At 38.9% G+C, this 22551-nt stretch overlaps 1 protein-coding gene across 1 annotated transcript in view; it reads right to left on the bottom strand.

Moving 5' to 3' along the window:
• LOC110467352 (A disintegrin and metalloproteinase with thrombospondin motifs 10-like) overlaps positions 1 to 22551 on the bottom strand; it is a 62876-nt gene that overhangs the window by 18108 nt on the left and 22217 nt on the right. Inside the window, exons 14-17 of the mRNA XM_021524465.1 lie at positions 19721 to 19826; positions 4368 to 4504; positions 1645 to 1771; positions 577 to 666 (exon numbers count right to left, since the gene is read on the bottom strand). Coding sequence (XP_021380140.1) covers positions 577 to 666; positions 1645 to 1771; positions 4368 to 4504; positions 19721 to 19826 — 460 coding nt within the window. The remainder of the gene's footprint in view (positions 1 to 576; positions 667 to 1644; positions 1772 to 4367; positions 4505 to 19720; positions 19827 to 22551) is intronic.

Raw genomic sequence — 22551 nt, 5'->3', positions numbered from 1 at the left:
GCAATAATGAATTTGGAGACTACTGATTGGTAAAGAAAATTCCGCATCTAGAAAATTCACCATTTCTAGATTTCTAGAACGTGTGTACAATGATTCCGCTTATTACGATTTTTATAACGTATGTAAAAATGTTCGTGGTTTAGGATGAATTCAATATTTTTTTCTTTTTTGCTGTTTTTTATTATTATTATTATTATTATTATTCAATGTATATTCATTGCAGAGCTGACGCAGGATTAAAATTTAGCTGAGCTTGAAAATTTACCTATATGTAAGGTAAATTAAAAAAAAAAGAGAGAAAAGGGAATAAAACCGGAAGTTTGTGAATTACATCTAAAGTTGCTAACCCATTGATATATAGCAATGTTGATATTGTGTTTTTATGGAAGCCTCTGAAAGACAAAACTGGTTTGATTATCAAACGATAAATACTATAATCATTTTATCAAATTTATCTTTCTTTTCTCGTATATTCATATCAATCAATACTGATGTTTATAAATTTGCATTGTCAATCCAGAATCATTATTAAGCAAAACATTTAAGAGTTTCATTGGTGATGTTATCAAATCTTACCGAGAAAATGCGCTGACCGCTTCGATTCGGTCACGTTAATCCCGCGAGATCCCTTCGGGAGGACAAGAACCTGCTCGTACACGTCATTTCCTGGAAGTCATTCAACAAAGTGTTTTAAAATTCAGTGACATCGGTCTGAATCTTGGTATTGCTGATTCTATCATTAAAATACATGTAGTTATGTAAACAATTGTTTTGAGCAGAGAACAATATTTTGGATTGACATTCTTGCATTAATATTATACTAGGTTCCAAACACGATGGAGCAAAATCTGTTACCCAAACGAAACACTGATATTGAAGGTTTGCTGGAGTACTTCACTTTTATCGCTGGTAAGATATTATCCACAAATATAATCAATATTTTATTTTTATTTTAGAAAACTGTTTGACATATTAACTTATTAAACTAACAAGTAACAACGTTACAAATTATCATCACAGGAAACAATGCATCGTATTAACATCAGGAGAAACAGCGTTGCTACATAAATATAACAGGAAAATACGTAACTAAACAATGTTACTTATTAACGCCATAGGAAACAATGTTACTAAAGTACGTCACAGCATACAAGGATATTCCGAACATCACAGAAATATGTAACTAGCTGACGTAACATGGAACATTTATACTGATTAATATCATAGAAAAACAATAATTTATTGACGTCACAGGATGAAATCGTTTGCGTTATGTTACAGAAAAAGGATTAATTGAAATTGAAAATGTTACTTATTAACGCTGCATAAAAAAATAACAACAAATAAGATCGAAGGAAACAATGTCACAACCTTAAGTTACAGGCCCCACTTGTATAAAACATCTCAACTCTTGAGATTTCCTCAAGTCTAAAACTTTGAGATGTTTTATACAAGTGAAATGTGCACACAGAAAATCTAATAATCATTGCAATCAACTGGAGTCAATACAGGGAAACGGTTCCAGCAGACATACGGAATTGCTGCTGATTTTTTTTATATATTTATAATAAAAAAACAGACTAATAAATTAACTTCCCATACAATTCTTTCTGATAAACTACAAGTAAATGTGCAGATACGTACGTCCTGCGTAGGCCAACTTCCGGCGGAAATGACCTTTGACCGTTTTACATTCAGAACCATTGCCGCCACACACACCACAGGCATCCTCAGACACAGTAGAGTTTATGACGCCATCACATCCGACTGCCTGGCAAACCAAGAATGATATCTCTATTAAAACTGTTGTATTAAATTGATACATAAAACGCTAATTTTATTATTTCCCAGAATATGTTATATGAATATGAATGATTGATTACTTTCTGTTGCTAACAATTTTGTATCAAATTATTATGAACTTTTTGCATTTCACGTTCAGATCATATAGGAAATGACATCAAAATATAAATATAGATAGATATCAGATGACATGTGGCAGTATCTCAATATTTTTACTTAATGTAATTACATTAGATTCCGCTTGGAACCGTATATGCAATTGTCCTTATTTTGTGCACTCACTGCAAAGTTTAGCAACACTCTAACACGGAGCTGGAATCAATAGCAGACGTACCTGTTCGCCATAAATCACATCCGACAGAGAACCCTATATGGATGGTATGTGATTGATATATAATCCTTTACCATCAACTTGATAAGTCTAGCGGTAGAGGCGTCTTTACAAATGGACGATTCCAAAAAACTACTATGATTCATGAATAGAACAGCATGGAAAACTAGACGTTTAATTTTTACGTCAGACAAACACATATGATTGCACCTAAAAACTTTGGTTTTGATACGTTATACCAAAAATAAATAGCACTGCTTCCTACAGCTTTTTTGGTCCTTCTAGGACTTATTATGGTACAAGAGGCAAAGAAGGCAGAATTCCAAATTGATCACAACTACCTTTGAAACAAAAAGGGAGGTTAAGGAAACCACTGAATTAATTAAATTTCAAAGTTAAAAAGGAGTGCTTGTCAATTCCAAATTTATATTGAGTAAAGTGGGTGTGCTATTATCCCTGTCACTACTCGAAATTGAGGCCATCCATGTTACGGGAAACCACGGGGACTAACAAATCGAGCAGCGGAGCCTATAGTCTACCAACCTGTATCTTGAAAAGATGAACATAAGACAAATTGCACCTATAAAGTTTGGAAATAGATACAGTAAACCAAATATGAATTACACTGTACCATATAGCTGTTTCGACCTAATAGGTCTCATCACAGTGACTCATGAATACAGCTTGGAAAACTACACATGTTAATCATAGGCTAACATTGAAACATTAAGGGTATAACAGCAATGGAAATAGAACCGGTAACAAAATACAACAAACGGATATTAAAAAAAGGGACCAAAGTCTCAACAATATGGTCAAAATAAAAAATAGATTATAGAAGCACAACTGCCTTCGGTTTCATGAATTATGGTTCAGAAATTAGACAGCGTTTCGTCAGACCAAATGCATACACAGGCATAAGAACAAGAGGCACAGAGGGCCTGTATCGCTTACCTGGATATCTAAGCAATCATGGCATAATATTATCCTAATAAGATCCAAAGGAATGGCACTAGGGCCAAACCTTGTAGCATATCTGTATTATATTAGATTGTACAATTTTGAATCCCCACCTCCCATAAAAGCCTCCGACCAAATATGATTTATATCCAGTGCAAAGTTCTACAGAAGAAATTGTTTATAGCAATATAGCCATATAGCCCCCTTTTGGCCCCACTCCTCAGTCCCCTGGGGGTCAGCCCCACCATTTGTATCAATTTTGAATCCCCACTACCTAGGTATGCTTCCAGTCAAATATGGTTAATGTCAATCTCTTAGTTCCAGAAAAGAAGTCGCTTAAAGCAATATAGCCAAATAACCCTTTTCGGTCCGCCCTTCAGCCCCCACCAATTGTACAATTTCGAATCCCCACTACCTAGTGATGCTTCCAGACAAATATGATAAATATCTATCGCATAGTTCTACAGAAGAAGTCGTTTATAGCAATATTCCAAAATTGACCACTTTTGGCCCCACCCATCAGCCCCTAGGGGTTAGCCCCACCATTTGTATAATTTTGAATCCCCACCACCTAGGGATGCTTACAGTAAAATTCCAATCAGTGGTTAAGAAGAAGAAGTCGTTTTAAGAAATTGTTGACGTACGGACGACGGACGGACGACGGACGCCACAGTACGGCATAAGCTCAACTTGGTCATTCGGACCAGGTGAGCTAAAAAAGACGAAACTCTTAATAGAATCATCAATATCAAACTTAAACTGAAAGCGCATTAATAACAGCCTAAAGTACTGATGATATGTAACAAGTTTCAGAAAAATCGTTCGAGAAGGTAAACAGCAGTTTGCCGGACATTTTTACCACATATCTTCTTTGTGGCGCAAAACAATTCGCTACTTTAAATAGTAGTCATAAGTTGAATCTGGTTTCTAAATCATTAACTCTTGGTTGGGATAAGGACGAAGTCAAATCAGTAAAATCCACAAGAGTAAATTCAAGTAGTTCCTAATTTTTTTATCAATATTTTGGCAAATCGATATAAAAGGACAAATGCTATTTTATTTTTTATTATATACCGGTCTGCTGTGATTGGACTCGCACACACTTTGGAACATATTACACGCATTTTGTGACCTACCACACATACTTTGCAACGTGTCAGGAACACCTTTCATTCACACTTTATGACCTATCATGCACACTTTGTGACGTATCACACACACTTTATAGTTTACCACACACTTTGTGACATTTCACTCTCACATTGTGACCTACCACACATTTTCCATCCATACAGATCCCGTAAGGTGGGTCGTATTTGCAGGGTGTGCCGTTATCCATCGGAATGTCCTTGAAGGTGGCCACCTCACCAGTGGTGTTAGATATACAGGTCAGGGAACATAACAGATCCTCTGTCATCCATAAAATCAGGCAGCAACATCAAAAACATATAACAAAAATACTGTATGAGTTCTTCAACGGTTGCTTGCTTTTAAAACACATATATGTCACGTATTTGCTTTATTAGTGTTACACTCATATTATCAATGGTTGTGTCATCTTCGTTGATGCATTGTGTCATAGTGTAACCTGTATTGTTGTCTGTCGTATCGTTCGTTACTTGTATTTTTTTTTGTCGTAGCGTTACCTGTAATGTTTTTTGTCGTACCGTTACCTGTATTGTTTTTTGTCGTAGCGTTACATGTGCTGTTTTTTGTCGTAGCGTTACCTGTGTTGTTTTCTGACGTAGCGTTACATGTGTTGTTTTCTGTCATAGCGTTATCTGTATTGTTTTTTGTCGTAGCGTTACCTGTGTTGTTTTTTGTCGTAGCGTTATCTGTATTGTTTTTTGTCGTAGCGTTACCTGTATTGTTTTCTGTCGTACCGTTACTTGTGTTGTTTTCTGTCGTACCATTACCTGTGTTGTTTTCTATCGTAGCTTTACCTATGCGGTTTTTGTCGTAGCGTTACCTGTGTTGTTTTCTGTCGTAGCGTTACCTGTATTGTTTTTTGTCGTACCGTTACCTGTGCTGTTTTCTGTCGTACCGTTACCTGTATTGTTTTTTGTCGTAGCGTTACTTGTATTTTTATTGTCGTAGCGTTACCTGTAATGTTTGTTGTCGTAGCGTTACCTGTATTGTTTTCTGTCGTAGCGTTACCTGTGTTGTTTTATGTCGTAGCGTTACCTGTATTGTTTTCTTTCAGTCGTAGCGTTACCTGTGTTGTTTTCTGTCGTCCAGTTCCCTGTATTGTTTTCAGTCGTAGCGTTACCTGTGTTGTTTTCTTTCGTATCGTTACCTGTATTTTTTTTCTGTCGTAGCGTTACCTGTCTTGTTTTCTGTCGTAGCGTTACTTGTGTTGTTTTCTCTCGTATCGTTACCTGTATTGTTTTCTGTCGTACCATTACTTGTGTTGTTTTCTGTCGTACCATTACCTGTGGTGTTTTCTGTCGTAGCGTTACCTATGCGGTTTTTGTCGTAGCGTTACCTGTGTTGTTTTCTATCGTAGCGTTACCTGTATTGTTTTTTGTCGTACCACCGTTACTTGTGTTGTTTTCTGTCGTATCGTTACCTGTATTGTTTTCTGTCGTACCGTTATAGCGTTACTTGTATTTTTATTGTCGTAGCGTTACCTGTAATGTTTTTTGTCGTAGCGTTACCTGTATTGTTTTCTGTCGAACCGTTACCTGTATTGATTTCTGTCGTACCGTCACCTGTGTTGTTTTCTGTCGTAGCGTTGCATGTGTTGTTTTCTGTCGTAGCGTTACCTGTATTGTTTTCTTTCAGTCGTAGCGTTACCTGTGTTGTTTTCTGTAGTATCGTTACCTGTATTTTTTTCTGTCGTAGCGTTACCTGTATTGTTTTCTGTCGAACCGTTACCTGTATTGATTTCTGTCGTACCGTTACCTGGGTTGTTTTCTGTCGTAGCGTTGCATGTGTTGTTTTCTGTCGTAGCGTTACCTGTATTGTTTGTTTTTGGTACAGTTACCTGTATTGTTTTCAGTCGTAGCGTTTCCTGTGTTGTTTTCTGTCGTATCGTTACCTGTGTTGTTTTCTGTCGTAGCGTTACCCTGTGTTGTTTTATGTCGTAGCGTTACCTGTGTTGTTTTCTGTCGTAGTGTTACCTGTGTTGTTTTCTGTCGTACCGTTTCTTGTGTTGTTTTCTGTCGTACCATTACCTGTGGTGTTTTCTGTCGTAGCGTTACCTATGCGGTTTTTGTCGTAGCGTTACCTGTGTTGTTTTTTGTCGTACCGTTACCTGTGTTGTTGTTTGTCGTAGCGTTACCTGTATTGTTTTTTGTCGTAGCGTTACTTGTATTTTTTTTGTCGTAGCGTTACCTGTAATGTTTGTTGTCGTAGCGTTCCCTGTATTGTTTTCTGTCGTACCGTTACTTGTGCTGTTTTCTGTCGTACCATTACCTGTGTTGTTTTCTGTCGTAGCGTTGCATGTGTTGTTTTCTGTCGTAGCGTTACCTGTATTGGTTTCTGTCGTACCGTTACCTGTATTGATTTCTGTCGTACCGTCACCTGTGTTGTTTTCTGTCGTAGCGTTGCATGTGTTGTTTTCTGTCGTAGCGTTATCTGTATTGTTTTTTGTCGTAGCATTACCTGTGCTGTTTTCTGTCGTAGCGTTACCTGTATTGTTTGTTTTTGGTACAGTTACCTGTATTGTTTTCAGTCGTAGCGTTACCTGTGTTGTTTTCTTTCGTATCGTTACCTGTATTTTTTTTCTGTCGTAGCGTTCCCTGTATTGTTTTCTGTCGTACCGTTACCTGTATTGTTTTCAGTCGTAGCGTTACCTGTGTTGTTTTCTGTCGTAGTGTTACCTGTGTTGTTTTCTGTCGTAGCGTTACCCTGTGTTGTTTTATGTCGTAGCGTTACCTGTATTGTTTTCTTTCAGTCGTAGCGTTACCTGTGTTGTTTTCTGTCGTAGTGTTACCTGTGTTGTTTTCTGTCGTACCGTTACTTGTGTTGGTTTCTGTCGTATCGTTACCTGTATTGTTTTCTGTCGTACCATTACTTGTGTTGTTTTCTGTCGTACCATTACCTGTGGTGTTTTCTGTCGTAGCGTTACCTATGCGGTTTTTGTCGTAGCGTTACCTGTGTTGTTTTCTATCGTAGCGTTACCTGTATTGTTTTTTGTCGTAGCGTTACCTGTATTGTTTTCTGTCGAACCGTTACCTGTATTGATTTCTGTCGTACCGTCACCTGTGTTGTTTTCTGTCGTAGCGTTGCATGTGTTGTTTTCTGTCGTAGCGTTATCTGTATTGTTTTTTGTCGTAGCGTTACCTGTGTTGTTTTTTGTCGTAGCGTTGCCTGTATTGTTTTTTGTCGTACCGTTACCTGTGCTGTTTTCTGTCGTACCGTTACCTGTATTGTTTTTTGTCGTAGCTTTACTTGTATTTTTATTGTCGTAGCGTTACCTGTAATGTTTGTTGTCGTAGCGTTCCCTGTATTGTTTTCTGTCGTACCGTTACCTGTGTTGTTTTTTGTCGTAGCGTTACCTGTATTGTTTTTTGTCGTAGCGTTACTTGTAATGTTTTTGTCGTAGCGTTACTTGTAATGTTTGTTGTCGTAGCGTTACCTGTATTGTTTTCTGTCGTAGCGTCACTTGTATATTTTTTTGTCGTAGCGTTACCTGTAATGTTTATGGTCGTAGCGTTATCTGTATTGTTTTTGTCGTAGCGTTACCTGTGTTGTTTTCTGTCGTCCAGTTCCCTGTATTGTTTTCAGTCGTAGCGTTACCTGTGTTGTTTTCTGTCGTATCGTTACCTGTATTTTTTTTCTGTCGTAGCGTTACCTGTATTGTTTTCTGTCGTACCGTTACCTGTGTTGTTTTCTGTCGTAGCATTACCTGTGTTGTTTTATGTCGTAGCGTTACCTGTATTGTTTTCTGTCGTAGCGTTACCTGTGTTGTTTTCTGTCGTAGCGTTACCTGTGTTGTTTTCTGTCGTAGCGTTACCTGTGTTGCTTTTTGTCTCAGCGTTACCTGTGTTGTTTTCTGTCGTAGCGTTACCTGTGCGTTTTTTGTCGTAGCGTTACCTGAGTTGTTTTTTGTCGTAGCGTTACCTGTGTTGTTTTCTGTCGTAGCGGTACCTGTATTATGTTTTGTCGTACCGTTACCTGTGTTGTTTTCTTTCGTAGCGTTACCTGTATTGTTGTTTTTTTGTCGTAGCGTTACCTGTATTGTTTTTTTTGGCGTAGCGTTACCTGTGTTGTTTTCTGTCGTAGCGTTACCTGAGTTGCTTTTTGTCTCAGCGTTACCTGTGTTGTTTTCTGTCGTAGCGGTACCTGTATTATGTTTTGTCGTACCGTTACCTGTGTTGTTTTCTTTCGTAGCGTTACCTGTATTGTTGTTTTTTTTTCGTAGCGTTACCTGTTTTGTTTTTTGTCGTACCGTTACCTGTGCTGTTTTCTGTCGTACCGTTACCTGTTTTGTTTTCTGTCGTAGCGTTACCTGTGTTGCTTTCTGTCTCAGCGTTACCTGTGTTGTTTTCTGTCGTAGCGTTCCCTGTTTTGCTTTTTGTCTCAGCGTTACCTGTGTTGTTTTCTGTCGGAGCGTTACCTCTGCGGTTTTTGTCGTAGCGTTACCTGTGTTGCTTTTTGTCTCAGCGTTCCCGGTGTTGTTTTCTGTCGTAGCGTTACCTGTATTATTTTTTGTCGTACCGTTGCCTGTGTTGTTTTCTGTCGTAGCGTTACCCGTGTTGTTTTCTGTCGTAGCGTTACCTGTATTGTTGTTTTTTTGTCGTAGCGTTACCTGTGTTGTTTTCTGTCGTACCGTTACCTGTATTGTTTTCTGTCGTAGCATAACCTGTGTTGTTATATGTCGTAGCGTTACTTATGCGGTTTTTGTCGTACCGTTACCTGTGTTGTTTTCTTTCGTAGCGTTACCTGTATTGTTGTTTTTTTTTCGTAGCGTTACCTGTTTTGTTTTTTGTCGTACCGTTACCTGTGCTGTTTTCTGTCGTACCGTTACCTGTTTTGTTTTCTGTCGTAGCGTTACCTGTGTTGCTTTTTGTCTCAGCGTTACCTGAGTTGTTTTCTGTCGTAGCGTTACCTGTGCGGTTTTTGTCGTAGCGTTACCTGTGTTGTTTTCTGTCGTACCGTTACCTGTGTTGTTTTCTGTCGTAGCGTTACCTGTATTGTTGTTTTTTTGTCGTAGCGTTACCTGTATTGTTTTTTGTCGTACCGTTACCTGTGCTGTTTTCTGTCGTAGCGTTACCTGTATTGTTTTTTGTCGTACCGTTACCTGTGCTGTTTTCTGTCGTAGCGTTACCTGTATTGTTGTTTTTTTGTCGTAGCGTTACCTGTTTTGTTTTTTGTCGTACCGTTACCTGTGCTGTTTTCTGTCGTAGCGTTACCTGTATTGTTTTTTGTCGTACCGTTACCTGTGCTGTTTTCTGTCGTAGCGTTACCTGTATTGTTGTTTTTTTGTCGTAGCGTTACCTGTGTTGTTTTCTGTCGTAGCGTTACTTGTGTTGTTTTCTGTCGTATCGTTACCTGTCTTGTTTTCTGTCGTACCGTTACCTGTTTTGATTTCTGTCTTACCGTTACCTGTGTTGTTTTCTGTCGTAGCGTTGCATGTGTTGTTTTCTGTCGTAGCGTTATCTGTATTGTTTTTTGTCGTAGCATTACCTGTGCTGTTTTCTGTCGTAGCGTTACCTGTATTGTTTTCTGTCGTAGCGTCACATGTATATTTTTTTGTCGTAGTGTTACATGTAATGTTTATGATCGTAGCGTTATCTGCATTGTTTTTGTCGTAGCGTTACCTGTATTGTTTTCTGTCGTACCGTTACCTGTATTGTTTTCTGTCGTAGCATAACCTGTGTTGTTATATGTCGTAGCGTTACTTATGCGGTTTTTGTCGTACCGTTACCTGTGTTGTTTTCTGTCGTAGCGTTACCTGTGTTGTTTTCTGTCGTAGCGTTACCTGTGTTGTTTTCTGTCGTACAGTTACCTGTATTGTTTTCTGTCGTAGCGTTACCTGTGTTGTTTTCTGTGGTATCGTTACCTGTATTTTTTTCTGTCGTAGCGTTACCTGTATTGTCTTCTGTCGTACCGTTACCTGTGTTGTTTTCTGTCGTACCGTTACATGTATTGTTTTCTGCCGTAGCGTTACTTGTGTTGTTTTCTGTCGTATCGTTACCTGTATTGTTTTCTGTCGTAGTGTTACCTGTGTTGTTTTCTGTCGTACCGTTACCTGTATTGTTTTCTGTCGTAGCGTTACCTGTATTGTCTTCTGGCGTACCGTTACCTGTGTTGTTTTCTGTCGTACCGTTACATGTGCTGTTTTCTGTCGAAGCGTTACCTGTATTGTTTTTTGTCGTACCGTTACCAGTGCTGTTTTCTGTCGTACCGTTACCTGTATTGTTTTCTGTCGTAGCGTTACTTGTGTTGTTTTCTGTCGTATCGTTACCTTATTTTTTTCTGTCGTACCGTTACCTGTGTTGTTTTCTGTCGTAGCATTACCTGTGTTGTTTTATGTCGTAGCGTTACCTGTATTGTTTTCTGTCATACCGTTACCTGTATTGTTTTCTGTCGTAGTGTTACCTGTGTTGTTTTCTGTCGTACCGTTACCTGTGTTGTTTTCTGTCGTAGCATTACCTGTGTTGTTTTATGTAGTAGCGTTACCTGTATTGTTTTCTGTCATACCGTTACCTGTATTGTTTTCTGTCGTAGCGTTACCTGTGTTTTTTTCTGTGGTATCGTTACCTGTATTTTTTTCTGTCGTAGCGTTACCTTTATTGTCTTCTGTCGTACCGTTACCTGTGTTGTTTTCTGTCGTAGCATTACCTGTGTTGTTTTATGTAGTAGCGTTACCTGTATTGTTTTCTGTCATACCGTTACCTGTATTGTTTTCTGTCGTAGTGTTACCTGTGTTGTTTTCTGTCGTACCGTTACCTGTGTTGTTTTTTGTCGTAGCGTTACCTGTGTTGTTTTCTGTCGTAGCGTTACATGTGTTGTTTTCTGTCGTAGCGTTATCTGTATTTTTTTTATCGTAGCGTTACCTGTGCTGTTTTCTGTCGAAGCGTTACCTGTATTGTTTTTTGTCGTACCGTTACCTGTGCTGTTTTCTGTCGTACCGTTACCTGTATTGTTTTCTGTCGTAGCGTTACTTGTATTTTTTTGTCGTAGCGTTACCTGCAATGTTTGTTGTCGTAGCGTTACCTGTATTGTTTTCTGCCGTATCGTTACCTGTGTTGTTTTCTGTCGTACCATTACCTGTGTTGTTTTCTGTCATAGCGTTCCCTATGCGGTTTTTGTCGTAGCGTTACCTGTGTTGTTTTCTGTCGTAGCGTTACCTGTATTGTTTTCTGTCGTAGCATTACTTGTGTTGTTTTCTGTCGTACCGTTACCTGTGTTGTTTTTTGTCGTAGCGTTACCTGTGTTGTTTTTTGATGTAGCGTTACCGGTGTTGTTTTCTGTCGTACCGTTACCTGTGTTGTTTTTTGTAGTAGCGTTACCTGTGTTGTTTTCTGTCGTAGCGTTACCTGTATTGCGTTATCTGTATTGTTTTTTGTCGTCCCGTTCCCTGTGTTGTTTTCTGTCATAGCGTTACCTATGCGGTTTTTGTAGTAGCGTTACCTGTGTTGTTGTTTGTCGTAGCGTTATCTGTATTGTTTTTGTCGTAGCGTTACCTAGCGTTATTTTTGTCGTAGCGTTACCTGTGTTGTTGTTTGTCGTAGCGTTATCTGTATTGTTTTTTGTCGTACCGTTACCTGTGTTGTTTTCTGTCGTAGCGTTACCTGTATTGTTTGTTTTTGTCGTAGCGTTACCTGTGTGATTTTCTGTCGTAGCGTTACCTGTATTGTTTTTTGTCGTACCGTTACCTTTGCTGTTTTCTGTCGTACCGTTACCTGTTTTGTTTTCTGTCGTACCGTTACCTGTGTTTTTATCTGTCGTAGCGTTACCTGTGGGTTTATTTCGTCGTAGCGTTACCTGTGTTGTTGTTTGTCGTAGCGTTACCTGTGTTGTTTCCTGTCGTAGCGTTACATGTTGTGTTGTTGTTTGTCGTAGCGTTATCCGTATTGTTTTTTGTCGTACCGTTCCCTGTGCTGTTTTCTGTCGTAGCGTTACCTGCATTGTTTTTTGTCGTACCGTTACCTTTGCTGTTTTCTGTCGTACCGTTACCTGTTTTGTTTTCTGTCGTAGCGTTACTGCTATTTTTTTTGTCGTAGCGTTACCTGTAATGTTTATTGTCGTAGCGTTACCTGTATTGTTTTCTGTCGTCCCGTTACCTGTGTTGTTTTCTGTATTGTTTTCTGTCGTAGCATAACCTGTGTTGTTATATGTCGCAGCGTTACCTATGCGGTTATTGTCGTACCGTTACCTGTGTTGTTATCTGTCGTAGCGTTACCTGTGGGTTTATTTCGTCGTAGCGTTACCTGTGTTGTTTCCTGTCGTAGCGTTACATGTTGTGTTGTTGTTTGTCGTAGCGTTATCTGTTTTGTTTTTTGTCGTACCGTTACCTTTGCTGTTTTCTGTCGTACCGTTACCTGTATTGTTTTCTGTCGTCCCGTTACCTGTGTTGTTTTCTTTGTTGTTGTTTTCTGTCGTAGCGTTACTTGTGTTGTTTTCTGTCGTATAGCGTTACCTGTATTGTTTTCTGTCGTAGCGTCACTTGTATATTTTTTTGTCGTAGCGTTACCTGTAATGTTTATGATCGTAGCGTTATCTGCATTGTTTTTGTCGTAGCGTTACCTGTATTGTTTTCTGTCGTAGCATAACCTGTGTTGTTATATGTCGTAGCGTTACCTATGCGGTTTTTGTCGTACCGTTACCTGTGTTGTTTTCTGTCGTAGCGTTACCTGTGTTGTTTTCTGTCGTAGCGTTACCTGTGTTGTTTTTTGTCGTAGCGTTACCTGTGTTGTTTTCTGTCGTAGCGTTACCTGTGGGTTTATTTCGTCGTAGCGTTACCGGTGTTGTTTTCTGTCGTACCGTTACCTGTGTTGTTTTTTGTCGTAGCGTTACCTGTGTTGTTTTCTGTCGTAGCGTTACCTGTGTTGTTTTTTGTCGTAGCGTTACCTGTGTTGTTTTTTGTCGTAGCGTTACCCGTGTTGTTTTCTGTCGTAGCGTTACCTGTGTTGTTTCCTGTCGTAGCGTTACATGTGTTGTTTCTGTCATAGCGTTATCTGTATTGTTTTTTGTCGTAGCGTTACCTGTATTGTTTTTTGCCGTAGCGTTACCTGTGTTGTTTTCTGTCGTAGCGTTACATGTGTTGTTTCTGTCATAGCGTTATCTGTATTGTTTTTTGTCGTACCGTTACCTGTATTGTTTTCTGTCGTAGCGTTACTTGTAATGTTTTTGTCGTAGCGTTACTTGTAATGTTTGTTGTCGTAGCGTTACCTGTGTTGTTTTCTGTCGTAGCGTTACCTGTATTGTTTTCTGTCGTACGTTACCCGCGTTGTTTTCTGTCGTAACCATTACCTGTATTGTTTTCTGTCGTAGCGTTACCTTTGCGGTTTTTGTCGTAGCGTTACCTGTGTTGTTTTCTGTCGTAGCGTTACCCGCGTTGTTTTCTGTCGTAGCGTTACCTGTGTTGTTTTCTGTCGTAGCGTTACCTGTGTTGTTTTCTGTCGTACCGTTACATGTATTGTTTTCTGTCGTAGCGTTAATTGTGTTGTTTTCTGTCGTATCGTTACCTGTATTGTTTTCTGTCGTAGTGTTACATGTACCTGTGTTGTTTTCTGTCGTACCGTTACTTGTGTTGTTTTCTGTCGTACCGTTACCGTCGTAGCGTTACTTGTATATTTTTTTTGTTGTAGCGTTACCTGTAATGTTTATTGTCGTAGCGTTATCTGTATTGTTTTTTGTCGTAGCATTACCTGTGCTGTTTTCTGTCGTAGCGTTACCTGTGTTGATTTCTGTCGTACCGTTACCTGTGTTGTTTTCTGTCGTAGCGTTACCTGTATTGTTTTCTGTCGTAGCGTTACTTGTATATTTTTTTTGTTGTAGCGTTACCTGTAATGTTTATTGTCGTAGCGTTATCTGTATTGTTTTTGTCTTAGCGTTACCTGTATTGTTTTCTGTCGTGGCGTTACTTGTATATTTTTTTTGTTGTGGCGTTACCTGTAATGTTTATTGTCGTAGCGTTATCTGTATTGTTTTTGTCTTAGCGTTACCTGTATTGTTTTCTGTCGTACCGTTACCTGTGTTGTTTTCTGTCGTAGCGTTACCTGTGTTGTTGTCTGTCGTACCATTACCTGTGTTGTTTTCTGTCGTACCGTTACCTGTATTGGTTTCTGTCGTAGCGTTACCTGTGTTGTTTCCTGTCGTAGCGTTACATGTGTTGTTTTCTGTCATAGCGTTATCTGTATTGTTTTTTGTGGTAGCGTTACCTGTATTGTTTTTTGTCGTAGCGTTACCTGTGTTGTTTTCTGTCGTAGCGTTACCTGTATTGTTTTTTTTGTCGTAGCGTTACCTGTGTTGTTTTCTGTCGTAGCGTTACCTGTATTGTTTTTTGTCGTACCGTTACCTGTGCTGTTTTCTGTCGTACCGTTACCTGTATTGTTTTCTGTCGTAGCGTTACTTGTATTTTTTTTGTCGTAGCGTTACTTGTAATGTTTGTTGTCGTAGCGTTACCTGTATTGTTTTCTGTCGTACCGTTACCTGTGTTGTTTTCTGTCGTACCATTACCTGTGTTGTTTTCTGTCGTAGCGTTACCTTTGCGGTTTTTGTCGTAGCGTTACCTGTGTTGTTTTCTGTCGTACCGTTACCCGTGTTGTTTTCTGTCGTAGCGTTACCTGTGTTGTTTTCTGTCGAACCGTTACCTGTATTGTTTTCTGTCGTAGCGTTACTTCTGTTGTTTTCTGTCGTATCGTTACCTGTATTGTTTTCTGTCGTAGTGTTACCTGTGTTGTTTTCTGTCGTTCCGTTACTTGTGTTGTTTTCTGTCGTATCGTTACCTGTATTGTTTTCTGTCGTACCGTTACCTGTGTTGTTTTCTGTCGTAGTGTTACATGTGTTGTTTTCTGTCGTAGCGTTATCTGTATTGTTTTTTGTCGTAGCATTACCTGTGCTGTTTTCTGTCGTAGCGTTACCTGTAATGTTTTCTGTCGTAGCGTCACTTGTATTTTTTTTTTGTCGTAGCGTTACCTGTAATGTTTATTGTCGTAGCGTTATCTGTATTTTTTTTGTCGTAGCGTTGCTTGTATTTTTTTTGTCGTAGCGTTTCCTGTGTTGTTTTCTATCGTACCGTTACCTGTTTTGGTTTCTGTCGTAGCGTAACCTGTGTTGTTTTATTTCATTGTTACCAGTGTGTATTTGTGTTTTTGTGTAACTTGTGTTGTTTTGTGTCGTAGCGTTACCCGTAATGTTTTCTGTCGTCGCGTCACTTGTATTTTTTTTTCGTCGTAGCGTTACCTGTATTGGTTTCTGTCGTAGCGTTACCTGTGTTGTTTTCTGTCGTAACGTTACCTGTATTTTTTCTGTCGTAGCGTTACCTGTATTGTTTTCTGTCGTACCGTTCCCTGTGTTGTTTTCTGTCGTAGCATTACCTGTGTTGTTTTATGTCGTAGCGTTACCTGTATTGTTTTCTGTCGTACCGTTTCCTGTATTGTTTTCTGTCGCAGCGTTACCTGTGTTGTTTTCTGTCGTAGCGTTACCTGTGCTGTTTTCTGTCGTAGCGTTACCTGTGTTGTTTTTTGTCTTAGCTTTACCTGTGTTGTTTTCTGTCGTAGCGTTACTTGTGCGTTTTTTGTCGTAGCGTTACCTGTGTTGTTTTTTGTCGTACCGTTACCTGTGTTGTTTTCTGTCGTAGCGTTACCTGTGAGTTTATTTCGTCGTAGCGTTACCTGTGTTGTTTTCTGTCGTACCTTTGTTTTCTGTCGTAGCGTTACCAGCGTTACCTGTTTTGTTTTTTGACGTAGCGTTACCTGTGTTGTTTTCTGTCGTACCATTACCTGTGTTGTTTTTTGTCGTAGCGTTACCTGTGTTGTTTTCTATCGTAGCGTTACCTTTATTGTTTTCTGTCGTACCGTTACCTGTTTTGTTTTCTGTCGTAGCGTTACCTGTGGGTTTATTTCGTCGTAGCGTTACCTGTGTTGTTTTCTTTGTCGTATCGTTACCTGTATTGTTTTTTGTCGTTTCTGTCGTAGCGTTAATTGTATATATTTTTTGTCGTAGCGTTACCTGTAATGTTTATTGTCGTAGCGTTATCTGTATTGTTTTTTATCGTAGCATTACCTGTGCTGTTTTCTGTCGTAGCGTTACCTGTATTGATTTCTGTCGTAGCGTTAATTGTATATATTTTTTGTCGTAGCGTTACCTGTAATGTTTATTGTCGTAGCGTTATCTGTATTGTTTTTGTCGTAGCGTTACCTGTATTGTTTTCTGTCGTAGCGTTACCTGTGTTGTTTTCTTTGTCGTAGCGTTACCTGTATTGTTCTGTCGTAGCATTACCAGTGTTGTTTTATGTCGTAGCGTTACCTATGCGGTTTTTGTCATACCGTTAACTGTGTTGTTTTCTGTCGTAGCGTTACCTGTGTTGTTTTCTGTCGTTGTCGTAGCGTTACCTGTATTGTTTTCTGTCGTATCGTTACCTGTGTTGTATTCTGTCGTAGCGTTACCTGTGTTGTTTTCTGTCATAGCGTTACCTATGCGGTTTTTGTCGTAGCGTTACCTGTGTTGTTTTCTGTCGTACCGTTACCTGTGTTGTTTTCTGTCGTAGCATTACCTTTGTTGTTTTATGTCGTACCGTTACCTGTATTGTTTTCTGTCGTAGCGTTACCTGTATTGTTTTCTGTCGTAGCGTTACCTGTGTTGTTTTTTGTCTTAGCGTTACCTGTGTTGTTTTCTGTCGTACCATTACCTGTGCGTTTTTTGTCGTAGCGTTACCTGTGTTGTTTTTTGTCGTCCCGTTTCCCGTGTTGTTTTCTGTCGTCCCGTTACCTGTGTTGTTTTCTTTGTCGTAGCGTTACCTGTGTTGTTTTTTGACGTAGCGTTACCTGTGTTGTTTTCTGTCGTACCGTTACCAGTGTTGTTTTCTGTCGTAGCGTTACCTGTGTTTTTTTCTGTCGTACCGTTACCTGTGTTGTTTTTTGTCGTACCGTTACCTGTGTTGGGTTTTTTTCGTACCGTTACCTGTGTTTATTTCTGTCGTAGCGTTACCTGTGTTGTTTTCTGTCGTAGCGTTACCTGTATTGTTTTCTGTCGTAGCGTTACCTGTGTTGTTTTCTGTCGTATCGTTACCTGTATTGTTTTATGTCGTAGCGTTACCTGTGTTGTTTTCTTTAGTACCGTTACCTGTAATGTTTATTGTCGTAGCGTTACCTGTATTGTTTTCTGTCGTATCGTTACCTGTGTTGTATTCTGTCGTAGCGTTACCTGTGTTGTTTTCTGTCGTATCGTTACCTGTATTGGTTTTTGTCGTAGCGTTACATGTGTTGTTTTCTGTCGTAGCGTTACCTGTATTGTTTTTTGTCGTACCGTTACCTGTGTTGTTACCTGTGTTGTTACCTGTGTTGTTACCTGTGTTGTTCTCTGTCGTATCGTTACGTGTATTGTTTTTTGTCGTACCGTTACCTGTAATGTTTTCTGTCGTCGCGTTACCTGTGTTGATTTTTGTCGTAGCGTTGCCTGTGTTGTTTTCTGTCGTAGCGTTACCTGTGTTGTTTTCTGTCATATCGTTACCTGTGTTGTATTTTGTTGTAGCGTTACCTGTGCTGTTTTCTGTCGTATCGTTACCTGTATTGGTTTTTGTCGTAGCGTTACCTGTGTTGTTTTCTGTCTTAGCGTTACCTGTATTGTTTTTTGTCGTAGCGTTACCTGTGTTGTTTTCTTTGTCGTATCGTTACCTGTATTGTTTTTTGTCGTAGCGTTACCTGTGTTGTTTTTTGTCTTAGCGTTACCTATGTTTTTTTTGTCGTAGCGTTACCTGTGTTGTTTTTTGTCGTAGCGTTACCGGTTTTTGTCTTAGCGTTACCTGTGTTGTTTTCTGTCGTAGCGTTACCTGTGCGTTTTTTGTCGTAGCGTTACCTTTGTTGTTTTTTGTCGTAGCGTTACCTGTGTTTTTTTTGTCGTAGCGTTACCTGTGTTTTTTTCTGTCGTAGCGTTACCTGTGTTGTTTTCTGTCGTAGCGTTACTAGTGACCCGTATAACAGTAAAGGCAATATTAATGTATCAAAAATGTAGTTTCCTAAATAAAGCAAATAATGCTTTCTGGTCTTGATCAGCTAGTTTCTTTTTCGCCTTACCAAAGTTTTCAGTATAGTTAAACAATAGCCCAAGGTACGGATAAGAATCTATAATTTCAATTTCCTCTCCGCAAAGCATAAATGTACAATTGATTTTCGATTTTCGTTTCGAAAAACCAACTATTTTAGATTTATTTGCATTAACATGTAATTTCCGTATTTTACAATAATCGCCCAATGCATCTAAAGCTTTCTGTAGACCCTCGGGCGATTCTACCAGTACAACAGTGTCCTCCGCATATAACAAAATACCTGTGCTGTTTTATGCGATAGTGTTTCCTGTGTTGTTTTGTGTCATAGAGTTACATGTGTTAGTTTGTGACGTAGTGTAACCTGTGTTGCTATGTGTCGTAGCGTCACCTGTGTTATTTTTTGTCGTAGCTTTACCTGTGTTGTCTTGTGTCATTATGTTATCTATGTTGTTTTATGTCATAGTGTTTCCTGTGCTGTTTTGTTTCATTCTTACCTGTGTGTATTTGTGTTTTTGTGTAACTTGTGTTGTTTTGTGTTGTAGCGTTACCTGTGCTGGAAAGTGTCGTAATCTTACATGTGTTGGGTTTTTTCGTTATTTTTACCTCTCCTAATATGTGTTGTAGCATTACCTGTGCTGGAAAGTGTCGTAATCTTACATGTGTTGGGTTTTTTCGTTATATTTACCTCTGCTAATATGTGTCGTATCGTCAGCTGTATTATTTTTTGTCGTAGCTTTACCTATGATGTCTTGTGTCATTATGTTATCTATGTTGTCTTGTGTCATTATGTTATCTATGTTGTCTTGGGTCATTATGTTATCTATGTTGTCTTGGGTCATTATGTTATCTATGCTGTCTTGTATCATTATGTTATCTATGTTGTCTTGGGTCGTTATGTTATCTATGTTGTCTTGTGTCATTATGTTATCTATGTTGTCTTGTGTCATAGATTTACCTGTGTTGTCTTGTGTCATTATGTTATCTATGTTGTCTTGTGTCATTATGTTGTCTATGTTGTCTTGTGTCATTATGTAATCTATGTTGTGTTGTGTAATTATGTTATCTATGTTGTCTTGATGTTATCAATGTTGTCTTGTGTCATTATGTTATCTATGTTGTCTTGTGTCATTATGTTTCCGGTGTTGTTTTGTATTGTAGTTATAATTTTGTTGGTTTGTGTCATAGTGTAAACTGTGTTGTTTTATTTCATTGTTACCAGTGTGTATTTGTGTTTTTGTGTAACTTGTGTTGTTTTGTGTTGTAGCGTTACCTCTGCTAATATGTGTCGTAGCATTACTTGTGCTCTTATGTGTCGTAACCTAGCCTATGTTGCTTCATGTGTCAGCTTCACCAGTGTTGTTTTGTGTCGTAGCGTTGGCCTACTTGATGCGAGTCGAAACCATACCTGTGCTTGTTTTATTCTGTCTTTATCTGTGCTCGTTTTGTTGGTGAGGCGGTCTTACCTTTGTCGACTTGATAGGGTAGCCACACATTCCTGGAGGAGCGAACTGGAAGGGAATCCAGAACAGTACACTGTAGTCCTCTGATATCTGTATATGATCCACATGCCTGTATATAGTAAGAAATACAACAAAGGCGTCAGTAATGCACACATAAACAGAAACAAAAACAAAAGGTACAGACAACATGAATTCCGTGAATCGTCAGCAAAACCCTAGTTATCGTTATTGACGAATATCAAATACCATACTTATTCCGAATCTATTCCTTATTCAAAAGCGCGTATGACAATTAAGCGTTAAATCTACATACTATGGTAATGCTGGTCGACAATATTATCCTTAAAACCTGTAATTACATAAATCCCTACCAAGCAATAGTTTTCTAAACATCTACGTCTAATCCTGAACAGTGCTAAAATTGATATAAACCACGCAAAATAGTGTTCGTTTCAATTAAAATTTAATGTAAAACAATCCAAATGTCAACACACATTTGGACAATATCGGAAGTTACAGTCGATAAGACATGACAAGAGTACTGAAGATACCAAACCAACAGTGAAAACAACATGAACCCTATAAAACTAGTGAACTACGATCGGTTAAATATTTCCTGCGTCTCATGTGCCCCAAGTCATTGATGTCTTCCGTGAAATACAGGAAAATGCATAGGTCACCAACGATCTAAGATCCTTTATCATGGAAGAAACTAAATTATCCAATGTTAAAAGTTGGTTCGTACTATATTCCCCAGCGTACATTGTCTTCTCTCCGGTAGACAGCACATGCTACTCATGATGCAAGTCAACTTAATCTATCCCGACAGCATAGATATGTAGAACAGGCTATGGAGTAGCAAATCAATTGTTAACTTCACAAGCAAGAGATAATAGAATTGGAATGGAAACATGCTCAATTTTTTTTTAAAGTGAAGAGAATTGATGATTTAATGAGAGAGACTCGGTATCCCGTCTGTAGTACATACACTAGAGCCTGATAGATTTGAGTAATGGTTGGCAGCGATCGGCGAGGATAGTTGATGGTGATTGGACAGCGAAAGGAACCATCCGTCTGTGTAGTAACATATTCCAGGTTCGTGGCAGTGACGACTGGACTGAACTACACATCGACATTTCTGGCGATTATGATGATTTTACATCTAAAACCTTTTTAGAGTTGGAGGATTTTATCGAAAGTGAAGCCCAAGGAAAGTAGATCCAGCCGAAGGACTGGCAATCGTGATTTCTCTCGAAATTACCAGCTGATTAGTGTATTAGTACACTGTTAGCAAAGTCTGCTTCATCAGACTCTCTGATGACTTGGTAAAATAGCCTAATTAAAGTATTTTAGTCAGCTCCGCGTATGCTAAAACATCTATTTTACATGTGTCGTGTTTCATACTTTAATTCTCCGTTTATAATGTCTTTTACGATTTTTAACCAGTTTAATGTTGGTAATGTCCCTTTGGATCCAATTAATTAATTTAGCCTCTTCCGAAATGTCCGAAAACCCATCATAACCAACACCTTTTTTTGTGTTTGTTAGATTTGACGTCATTTCCGTTGCTTCAAAACTGCTTCTATATTACGCAGACTCTGATTGGCTTGTGATGGTTGTCACACAGCAAGAACGTTGCCATGGGTGTGGATAGGTTTAGTATATCATAGTCATGTTGAGGTAAGTTTTCGTAAAGAAGTAAAATAACTAAATATATTACGAACCTTGTGAATCTTACTAAAGCAATACAGGCAGTTACATTTATCAGGTCGGGCAAAACAAGTCATTTCACTTGTTTTATTACAAGAAGCTGTTTTACTGCAATGGCGAAAATTCCTTCTTGCCTGTTTCTCGTGAACGTTTTACGCGATGGCAAAAAGGCCCTAATGTCCTTTTGTCCGTTTTTTTTTTTTTCGTTGTAAGTTTTCGGAACGATGATTGAACATTTATTTGGGATAATGACGCGTTGTGCTTTACCGATAATATAATCTCCATATAAAGTACAATTGCAGTTGTGTAATAAATGAAATATTATGAAAATGTGTCCATCTGACATTTCAGATTTAACCCCTTTCTTGCCCGAACGTAAATATTTCTCTCATGAAAATGCACAGTTGAACGCATAGGTGCGGTATGCCTGTTCGTGGGATGGTGCTAATTCAATATGTCACAGACTGCATGCTCTGCATCGATTAAATGAGAATTCAGAAGATGAATATGAGAAGTAAAGCTTCAGTTTCATACTTGATAGAAATGTGACGTTTTCCTCTCTGTATCTTTTATCGACATTTCTGAAGAAACGATCCATGTGCATGTTCAGAGAACGAAGAGACTCGCTGTATCATATTGCATATCATACGAGGCGACTTATGTGGGGCCCCCTGCAGAATCTGAGGTGTTGGTCTATGTCTTCTGTTCAGGGGACTCTAAGAAACCATAATTGATCTGCTTCTGCCGTTGCAACACTTGGTTGTTTATTTTTTTGTGGCGGTGTCTCCCTAGGCACCCGCCTTCATATAACCTTAGCTGTTGCGCTGACATTAAACCCTCACCAAGCAAACCATCTGTGGAAACGATGTTACAATAATTGGTTACACTTCTTCATTATGGAAAGCGAGGGTGTGATAAATTTTATTATTATTTCCAAGCAGGCGATGATTGCAATTCCAAATCACAATTCAATTCACTGACATGATTTATGAGAATCTAAAGAAAAAGAGGCGTCGGAGTTAATTTTACTAGCAAAAACTAATGTCTACAAAACCGTTATCTGAACTTACAATCTAAAAATCTATAAAAGTGCGGCAATATATAGGGGGGGGGGGGGGGGGGGG

This window comes from Mizuhopecten yessoensis, unplaced genomic scaffold (genome assembly GCF_002113885.1).
Source record: "Mizuhopecten yessoensis strain PY_sf001 unplaced genomic scaffold, ASM211388v2 scaffold11171, whole genome shotgun sequence".
Lineage (NCBI taxonomy): Eukaryota > Metazoa > Mollusca > Bivalvia > Pectinida > Pectinidae > Mizuhopecten > Mizuhopecten yessoensis.
The sequence above is the reverse complement of the archived record's forward strand: the minus strand, read 5'-3'. Positions and strand labels throughout refer to the sequence as shown.